Here is a 10,790-nt window from a genome sequence, read left to right as displayed (position 1 = left end):
TTGTTAGTAAGACCCTTTAAAAGAATGGATATATGGTTGAGTTCAAGTTGCATCTAGTGTAACTTTAAGTAATTTTACACTACTTAATATTTTTTGATTGAATGTGAATTTGACAAATTCACCGTTAAATTATATTATCTCCATATGTTTTCCATGTTTGAAAATTTCAAGTTTTGCCTATATATATATATATATATATTAATAGGCAAAACTTAGAGAAAGCTTAATTATAATTTGAAATAAGAATCTAATTTTATGCCATGTGTCTAAATTTATATGGGGACCACACCATAATTATCTACTTTTTTTTTTTTTTTTGATACCCAACATAAAACAGATTTCATTAAACTAAACTAGAGTTCAAATAGAGTACATCGTACTGAACATGAGCTGCAATTAAGGGTGGAGTATCCTCCACCCAGATAATACAATTAGAAACCAACTTGGCATATAACATGAGCCGCAAAGTTTCCACTCCTATGGGTGTGGGAGATTCCAGACTCATCGAAGCAACTAAGCTCCAACCTTGTACCTTCAACCACTTTTAGGATGCTGCTTGGAGACATGTTGAGCACACGCAAGGCATTGACCACAGACTGTGAGTCACTTTTGAGGACAATCTTCTTAAGGTCGAGATCCCACGTGAGGCGAACACCCTTTTCCACTGCTCTGGCTTCAACTTCTAATGGCCCCAGTGGCAATTCAACCTTTTTACTCATAGACCCTATAAGAAGGTCCCTCTCGTTCCTTATAACCACACCAATTCCACACCACCCCACCTTGCTGAACATAGTACCATCAGCGTTGACTTTATACCATCCCTTATGTGGAGGTAGCCATGGGCTCGTGGGAGGGGAGGGGGGGGGGGGGCATCCTTAACCGTGGAAGTTTCACTTGCTTGATTTCCTTAACATAATCCACCACCGCCTTGATAAGCACCATTTGCCCTTTACACTATCCATCTTGAGTTACATTGTTTCTGTTATTTCACAAACTCCACGCCGTTACCACAAACACCACCCAAGCAATAGTAGGTCAAACTTCCAAAATCTCCCACATTACATCAATGAACTCTCGCATTGAATCAGGAACCAGGGGTAGCTAAATTTTCGTATCACTCCACACCTTCTTAGCGTAACTATAGCCCCACAAAATATGCCCAGACGTCTCACTACAGCTACACAGATTGCAACCATCCTCCTGACTCACCCCTCTGGTAATAAGCTAATTCTTTGTTGGAAGAATGTTCTTACAAGCGCACCACAAAAAATGTTTGATTTTACTAGGACATTGCAACTGCCAGACCACCTTCCAAATGGCTTTCATTTTGGAATTATCGGAACAACTTCCAAACTCGGGCTTCTTACTATATTCCTTCAGCCACTTTTGTGCTACGCCATATGCGCTTCTGATGGAAAATCTACTATTGTTAGTCCAACTCCAGATGATAGAGTCTTCCGGCAATCGAGGGCCCACCGGGATGCTCAAAATTGATTCAGCTTCATAGGGGAGGAAGGTTCTCCTCACCTTGTCCACATTCCACCTTCTTATCTTAGGGTCCATTAGATTTGCCACCATTTCTGCCTCTCCTTGGGGCCTTCTTGGGCTGTCCACTCTAAATGAATTTGGCTTGGGAAGCCATCAATCCTCCCAGATATGGACACTACGTCCATTACCTATACATCACCTCGTACCCCTCTCAATAATCCCCTTGGCAGCCATAATACTCCTCCAAGCGTACGGGGGTCTTTTACCAAGTTGAGCTTGACCAAAAGAGCTCTTCGTGAAATATTTCGCTTTATAGACTTTATGAACCAGCAAGTTGGGATTCTGTTGTTGTCTCCAACCTTGTTTAGCAAGGAGAGCCAAGTTGAAAGCCTTGAGGTCCCTAAACCCCATGCCCCCATCATTCTTCGGCAAGCAAAGCTTCTCCCATGAAAACCCATGCTAATTTCCTCTCTTTTTCTTTTTGCCCACACCAGAAATTACTCATCATGGAGTTCAATTCCTTACATAACATTTTCAGAAGTTTGAACACGCTCATTGTGTATGTTAGTGTAGCTTGTGCAATGGCTTTTATGAGGATTTCTCTACCTGCATTAGACAGGAGTTTACCTTTCCACCCTGCTATTTTCCTCCCAACTTGGTCTTTAATGCGATTAAACGCTTTCCTCTTCCCTCTCCCTACAATTGGAGGAAGCCCTAAGTACTTCTCGTGGTGTTTAATGATTTTGGCCCTGAATTTCTATTTCACATGAAGCTAAACCTCTTCCTTTGTATTCTTGCTGAAAAATAAGGAAGTTTTCTCCTTATTTAGTTTCTGCCCTGAGTCATCTTCGTAATCCTCTAAAACCTTGATCACCCTATCACAATCCTCAACAAAAGCCCTATAAAAGATGATGCTGTCATCCGCAAATAGAAGATGCGAAACTCTTAGAGCTCCCCTACTCACCGCAACTCCTTTTAAGTTTCCTTTACTCTCCTTTTTTTTTTTTCCAACATTGCCGACAAACCTTCCGCACACAATAAGAATAGATACAGTGAAATGGGGTCCCCTTGTCGAAGGCCCCTTGAAGGGAATATGTTACCTTTAGGTTCTCCACTTATCAAAACTGAATAGGAAATCGAACTCACACACATCATCATTAGAGCAATCCATTTCTCGTGAAATCCCATTCTCCTTATTATGGCTTCAAGATAAGACCACTCGACCCTATCATACGCCTTGCTCATATCAAGCTTCACCACCATAAGGGCTTCTTTTCCCTTCTTTCGTTGGTCTATAAAATGCATTGTTTCGTAAGCAACCAGCACATTGTCTGTAATCGATTTACCAGGCACAAATGCACTTTGAGACTCATCAATCACCTCCGTAAGGACACCATTAAGCCTGTTTGCAAGCACTTTAGAGATAATTTTGTATACCACGTTGCAGAGGCTTATTGGCCTAAACTCAGTAATTTTCTGGGGAGAATGGACCTTCGGTATAAGGCAAATATAAGTTTCATTAATACCTCATGGCAGTACACTCGAATTTAAAGCAGACAACACACACTCTATAACATCAAGACCAACAATTTCCCAGTACTTTTGGAAGAAAATAGGAGACATATCATCAGGACTAGGGGCTTTTGTGGGATGCATTTGTTGGAGAGTGACACGAACTTCCTCTACCTTAAACACTGCTAACAGGTCCCCATTCATCTCCTTGGAAACCCGAGTAGAAATTGCACTCAAGCTCTTGTCAAAACTTAAAGGGTTGTCAGTCTTGAAAATGGTAGAAAAATAATCCAAAATAATGCTGTCAATACCTTCCTGGTCTTCAACCCAAACACGTTGATCATTCAGCAATCCACCAATCTTATTTTTTCTACGCCTTTGTCTAGCCGTGGCGTAAAAAAACTTTGTATTGCGATCTCCTGACTCTAACCATAGAGCCCTTGACCTTTGTTTCCACATGATTTCCTCCCTAGTAAGGGTCTCATTAATTACCTTCTTCAGAGTTTTGATTTCCACTGCCTTATCAAGCACACCATCAAAGACTTCCAGTTGCTGAAGCTAACCCTATTTCTGTCTCAAGATTTTATTAACATTCCCAAACACCCTCCTATTCCATCTCTACAAACATTCTTTACAGCTTCTCAATCTATTCGTGAGCCTAAACTCCAGATCTCTCCTCATCGGGTCCCAAGCCTTTTCAATCACCTCCCTACAACCTTCTTCCCTAATCCACATTGCCTCGAAGAAAAACCTCTTCCTTATTGGTTTTTGTGGCTGACGACGATAGAGATATAATGTTAGTAGACAATGTTCCGAAATTGACATTAAGTAGTGGTGCACCATAGCTTCAGGAAACTTCTCACACCAACTTTCGTTTACCACCATTCGATCAAGTCTAAGCTTTGTTCTTTGCTCCCCAAACCTTCTGTTGCACCATGTGTATCTTTTACCCACAAAACCCAAGTCGAAGAGGCCACACCTGTTCAAGCACTCTCTAAATTCCCTCATCTGTCTTGTGTCTCTGTCCAGACCCCCAAGCTTCTCATCTGGGTGAGAGATTTCGTTGAAATCACCAAAAACAATTCATGACAAGTGGCTTTGAACCTTTAGCATTTCCAATAATTCCCATGAGATGCTTCACTTCGTCACATCTGGTTGTCCATAAAAACCAGTCACACGCCAAGGTGAAGTCGATGGATTTTCATATACCTTCATATCTATATGAGAGTTGGAACAACTCTTAAAACGTACATCCGTACCCTTTCTCCAAAGCATGGCCAGTCCGCCACTTCTGCCGTCACCGGGAACCGTAATACCTTGAGTAAAATCTAACTTATTCTGAATGCCTTTAATTTTGCTTACTCTGGCCTTTGTGTCCGATAAGAAGACCAGGAGTGGATCTTTCGCTCTCACCTCATCGATGAGTGTTCGGACTACCGAGGAAGACCCCAATCCCCGACAGTTCCATGCAATAACACTCCGCCATCCAAATGCTTCTTCCCCACTGTGTTCTGCATATCATCTTTACCTTTTCTCCGCTTAAGATCTTTGATGTTGGGGTCTAACTCCTGGAGTGGAGTTGGACCCTCTCTCTTTACTTTAATTGGGTTTTTTCCTTTACTTTCTGGTTTAGACTTTACTTCCCTTGTTAGCCATTTCCAATGTTTACTCGATGGGCCTAACATTTCAGCTATCCACCCTTTCTCTTTAACGTAGCACATAGCAAGAGGGCCCAAATCTAAGCCCACGTTAGTTGGGCCCCCCACTTTTGCTTCATTCTTTATAGTTGGTGCCAAAGCACCCACATGCACTTTGTCCACTTCTTGAAGATGAGCTGTCTCCCACTGCATACCAACTAATGGTTCAGCTTGGTTAATAATCTGTACTTTGTCCTGATTTCCCAAAGAAGCTTTCGTTCCCCTATCTTTCCCACCCACTTACCCCATTAAACACCAGACTTTGGTACATCAACATCCATAACCAGCCTTAAGCTTGAGCCAATGGCCCACCTAGTTTCCTTCGTCCTACACTTCAAAGGGAGATTATAGATCTGGATCCAGAACGACGCCCACCTTGTATCAATCTCCTTTTGTAAAGTTGTGATTTACAACTATATTTTATATTGGCTTTATTCCATGACAAAAAGTGTTATAATTGCTTTAATTTATTTCCTTGTATTTTGTGGGATTTTATTGTATTAGGTTTAGTATTAAGTTGGTGAAGAATCGTGCATAAAATGAAGAATCAGTGGATTTCGCGAGCGTCTCGCTAGAAGCTAATCCGCGACAGAGCCACGTGAGAAGCACATGCTGGAAACTGAAGAGTCATGCCAGCCTAGAGAATTTCGCGAGTGTCTCGCGGGTAAGGCCTTCTCGAGAGACAGTCGCAAAACATTTTGCCTAGAGGATTTTAAGTGTGACTTCCCTACCTTTCACCTATACTCTATATACCCTCATTACCCACAAATGTAAAAAGGCCATTCAAAGAGAAAAACCGTAGATAGGTTTTCTACAACACACACCCCTATCTTTTAGAGAGAGAGCTACTCATCCTTAGTGTGAAATCCTTGTTGCCTCTTCTCCTTCCCTCTCACATTGTCATACCTTGAGAGGAGATTTGTACTCAAACACAACCCACACCTTTTCAGAGTGTAGAGAGTGTTTTGGAGCTTGGGAAGCTTTGGAGAATTGCTAAAAGAAGCCAGTGAGGCTTAGTAAATGCAATCGGATGGATTGCGGGATCCGGAAAGCTAGACAAGACATGGTTTCGAGAAGCCTTATTGGAGTAGAAGCTTGGAGGGCTTAGGTATAGCGGGTAGATTAGGCTTGGTGGGTCTCTTGTTAACCCATGTATCCCAACTGATTATCTAGTGGATCAATTATTGCTTGGAGGGCGGCGAAGAGATTTTACGTCGAGGACTTCGGTTTCTTCTTCGATAACACATCGCTGTGTTGTTTTTGTGTTTGCATCTCTCTTCCCTACTCTTTTACCTTTCATTTTACTACTGTGTTATTATGAATATGGGTTAGAGTAGCTTGTTTGTTTATACGCTTGCATTTACTCTTTTCCGCACTTAGTATAAGTTAGAGTAAAATCTATCGAGCCGTAATTTTAATTTGGGGGTCTAAATAGTTCTTGTATTTTCACACATTTTTGAGCATGCACCTTTGGAGTAAGTTCACCTTCAAAGTCTTGGATGAGAACTAACTGTTTCTCATAGCTCCAAGGACACATCTCAATCACTCTCTTTTTATCTTTCCCATCCCCGAACTCCACCAAGAAGAGATCCTCATCTATCTTAAAAATTTGGACCCCTTTATTTGGCTTCCACAACATTCTCATATTTTTCCTTAACACATCTAAACTGATGCATCTTTGGGTCAGTATCTTCATCACAGCACAACATTTTTCGACTTCTTTTGAAGCTTTAATGCTACTGCTATCTAGTACTATCCCTACATCTTCCTCCTCAGTAAATGTTAGTTTTTTCCATAACTCCTCTAGCTCCTCCGCCATCAGCTCCTCTTCTCGTGGGGTTCAACCCTACAAAGGACAAGGTGGACGAGGGGTACACGCCACTGCCTCACTCAATAGAGGTACTACACTTCTTGCAAGCAAAGCTGCAAGACAAGACTGCTCTACGTGCCTAAGCCTGAGAGCATAGAACTTTTTGTTTCCCCAATGACTTTATTGCCTACTTAAGTTTGTGCCATGTGTTCACTTAAATTTTTTAATCTTTGTGCCAAGTGAGTTAAAGAGTGTATAATACTAAGAATCTAATATTAATGAACTATAAAATTAAAAAAAAAAAAAATTAACAGATACTCAATAAAAATCACCACACATTCTATTTTATAAAAAATTAGAAGAAAAAAATGATCATAAGTAGTATTAAATTTAGGTAAGAATTTTAATATGTGACTAATTATGTTTACTTAAAAAAAAATAATTTAACTAATTATTTATATTTTTATGATAAAAATTGTGTTTAATTTTAAATATATCTATACATATGCATTAATGCATGTGTTACATGCTATTTTTTATATTAATAATTTGACTAATTATTTATATTTTTATAATAAAAAATATGTTTAATTTTAAATGCATCCATGCGCTTGCATGAGTTGCATGTTAGTTTAAAATAATGCATAAAAAATGAGTTTGTAGATTAAATGATAAATAACATCCGAATAGTATAAATATTGGCATGCATGTTAAGAATATATAATCTATAAGGATCAGATTTGAATCCCTAGTCCAGATGATGACCTAGGCTCAAAAAGCCCAAAACAATGAATTTGTAGAGAGTGGGTTGGAAAACTAGGTTAAAATGAGTTGGATCATGAATAAAATAGGCTCAGTTGACAAGAACAAAGAAACAAATTGAATTAAATTAGAGAAAATCGTCCTCAGTACAGTCCGAGGATATCAGTTCTTATATAATCCCTACAAGTTTGATTACATAGTTAGTTCTTGATTGCTACAGTGTTTCTTTTGTTATTTTCCGATCCCCTATCCATGGAGGATCTCTTACATTATATAGTTCCCTTTGGACGATCTTGATCCTACACTTGTTGATCATTTGAGCCACTACTTGAGTGTTTGTCCCATCAGACACCTTCTCTGGCCTTCTGTGAGTTGTGGTAGCTAAGGCAGCACTGTTCAAGGGTCTTCTCCACATAAATGCGGCCAAAAAGTTAGCTGCAGGGCATTCAATGCGGTGGTAGCAGCTTTTCCTTAAATATTTCCTAGCTCCCATTCTTCTAGTACGTTCATAATGCACGTCATTCTTAATGAAATTTTCTGGAAGGTCACTCTGAGTGGTAGAATATAGGTTTGATCTATGCTTCGTTTATCCGAGGAGACAATCACCCTCGGACCACCTTCCCCAACCTTTCCACTTGTATGTTACTTATGGGACTCTGAACTTAACACCCTTACTATTGTTTATTCGTCCTCGGCTAAAGCTTAAGGTTCAATATACAATTTTGGGCCCCTATCCCTACATAATCTAAATGTGAAAATTTTTCAAAATATAAATTCAATAATAAGTTATTGGATGATGTAATATTGCTTACACATCTTTCTCTCTCAAACATGTTTTTTTACGATTTCTTTTTTACGTGGGTTGGATTTAATCTTATTCGATAATAAAAAAAATTATCAATTCAGCTAACTCACTAAATAAAATAAAATCTAAATCAAGCCACATGGAGAGGACTGATGCTTCTTTATTTGTAATTTTATATCCCCAAACTAAAACATGCCCAAGCATTCCAGTTAGTTTGCTTACAAAGCATTATAGGAGTAATTTTCTACAACTAATTAATAGCAACTCCTACCACATAATTCAATACAACTGAGCTTTCCAGGATGCTTTCTGGAATTAATGTGACATAAGTTTTTTCACCTACAGTATAGAAGGTGGCACATACCTTTAGAAAAGCGTAAAGCTTGGTTATAAAGCATGGTTCTTTTTTGTTTTATTTTAAATGCTCTGCTTGTTTGGAAGTCTTAGAGACTTTGGAGTTTGGTCGCTGAAGAATACATTTTCCCTGGAGTGCGATGGTTCAACTTCAATATATGAGAGATGATCGAAAATGAAAAATGAAACTTCTACTGCTAAATGACAGAGATTATAATATGACGGTTAAGCATCAACAACCATGCCATATGGATTTTTCCAATCCATTCGAAAAACGAAAGCTGTGGTCAAGCCCAAGGCATGGAAGAACTTGGCAATGAGCCAATGATTCAACTTTGAAGATTCTTCAATGCATGGGCGATTGGATTATTTTTTTTTAATAAAAATATAATTGTACTTGTTGATGCTAGGGATCACAATGGATCGCTCATCCACACAGTTTTGGATCAGAGTGAGTAGAGTGACACCGGTGTTGTGCTAATATACTTTTTTTTTTTTATATGATACAAACTTATGGGCACTATTTTCAAACCCGGACCTGACCAGGAGGTCGGACTGGGAAAATCAGGAACCGGATTGAAATCCAGTTTTTTAAGCATAGAGAACTGGGCATATGTGGCAATTCCGTGAACCTCTAAAGTTAGGGTTGGACCGCACGGGTCATGCAAAACCGGTGGCAAGAACCGTGCGGTCCAACCCCTTAGCATTTTTTTTTTTTTTTTTTTTTTTATAAAAACAACTTAACACAATTTTATTCTACTTAATTAAATTATCCATCTCTTACAAGGAATAAAAAAAAAATTATAATTAAAATCCTTCAAAGATATTCAACTTTACTTCAAAAATTAATCATAAATTTTAATGTTTTCATGGTTATTATTTTATTTTATTAACTTTCTTATTTAATTATTAAATATATGCTTGAAAATCATTAAATTTCCCTCACATATATACATATATTAGTCAATTTTGCTAGTTTTATAAATTTAATATATATATATATATATATTTAAGTTTTAATTGATTATTAAATTAATTATGACATCATCACGGTTCGATCCCAATTCAAACACGGTTCAATCCTGGTTCAACCTTGGTTCGACTTCAAAAACCTTAAACCTTTCTCTTTTACAGTTTAATGAACGGTTCAGGTTTCAAAACCATGGTTATGGGTAGTGTTTATCTTTAAAAACCGACTTGTAAAGAGAGAATATCCAAAAATCATAACATGTGAGACACTACAATCATAACATTATATATGGGCATAGCATGACTACGATTCTCTCCATGCAAAATAAGGGCGTGAAAGTGGAATTGGATTTGTTTAGGGGGATTTGCTCCCATGATTGTTGTTTACGGGCTTAAGGGTGCTAGCACTCTCCCATTTATGTGAATCGCACTCTTTCTGATTTCCAAGGAACCACCCTTTAATACATCGTTTTCCTATAAATGGAAAATTTAGTTGGACAACCCTTGGATTATTGGATCGTCAAAAGGTAGAGAATCATTGCCCATTAGTATTTTTTTTTTTTTTAGTTTTAAATTGTAGACAAATAAATAAACTAACAAACAAAAAGGAAAAAGTTAGTCCAAACTCAAATTCACCACAAAACCATTTTTATTTGAGCTTTGAAAATTGATCGTTTCTATTCAATAATGGTCACATTATTTTATATTATATACACATTCTTTCATATCATATGTTAAGCGTAAACATTTGGATATTGTGTGAAATATTTCACATCAAAGAGTGTGAAACTATAATTTTTTTTCTTTTTTCTTTTCGTTAATAATTCCATTTCTTAAATAAAAAATTACGAATTCCATAAGTCAATAATGATATAAACACATCCATTTTCAACCATATTTCATAACTTGTTGATTTGGTCAATTAAAAATTGTGGATATATATAATTAGCAGTGGGCATAAATTGCCTAGAATTTACGTTGTGGAATTACATGTGAAATTGGGTGTATCTTTAATTTTTTTTTTTCTTCAAACAACCAATTTAGGTAAGACATTGAATTTTTTTTTTACTGAAAAATTAGCATTCTCCTTCACAAACTCTATTGGAACCTACCACACCCTAAAATAAAAATAAAAGGCATAGTCAGTAAAAAAAGTTGGTGACAATTTATACGTCACCATACTCTTTCTTAAGCAACCCCCCCCTCTCTCTCTCTCTCTCTCTCTCTCTCTCTCTCTCTCATACTTACATTTTCATTTTTGAATATTCTTCCTCTTACTTTACAAGAAAAAGAAAAAGAAAAAAAAAAAAAAGTGACAAGTACCTGTGAAAGAGATGTGGGACCTTAAGGGAATCCGTAATAAAAAAGGTACAAAACCCATCTCTTCTACACA

General features: G+C 37.8%; 1 protein-coding gene across 1 annotated transcript; it reads right to left on the bottom strand.

Moving 5' to 3' along the window:
- Positions 1-2,260: 2,260 nt before the first annotated feature.
- LOC126694282 (uncharacterized) lies at positions 2,261-6,516 on the bottom strand. Its single transcript, XM_050390435.1, has 7 exons — positions 6,166-6,516; positions 4,438-4,844; positions 4,105-4,151; positions 3,627-4,046; positions 3,076-3,515; positions 2,639-2,979; positions 2,261-2,513 (listed from the first exon to the last, which is right to left on the bottom strand). Exons 1-7 carry the CDS (start codon positions 6,514-6,516, stop codon positions 2,261-2,263), a joined length of 2,259 nt encoding a protein of 752 aa, XP_050246392.1.
- Between the last annotated feature and the right edge of the window lie 4,274 nt (positions 6,517-10,790).

This window comes from Quercus robur, chromosome 2 (genome assembly GCF_932294415.1).
Source record: "Quercus robur chromosome 2, dhQueRobu3.1, whole genome shotgun sequence".
In the NCBI taxonomy this organism is placed as follows: Eukaryota; Viridiplantae; Streptophyta; class Magnoliopsida; order Fagales; family Fagaceae; genus Quercus; species Quercus robur.
Note: the sequence above shows the minus strand (reverse complement) of the source record. Positions and strands in the feature narration are given on the sequence as shown.

Coding starts and splice junctions, on each gene's coding strand:
- LOC126694282 (XM_050390435.1), bottom strand. CDS start 6,516: ATGGCGGAGGAGCTAGAGGAGTTATGGAAAAAACTAACATTTACTGAG. Junction 4,047..4,104: donor AATTATTGGAAATGCTAAAG/GTTCAAAGCCAC, acceptor TCTCTCACCCAG/ATGAGAAGCTTGGGGGTCTG. Junction 2,980..3,075: donor TCCAAAAGTACTGGGAAATT/GTTGGTCTTGAT, acceptor CTTATACCGAAG/GTCCATTCTCCCCAGAAAAT.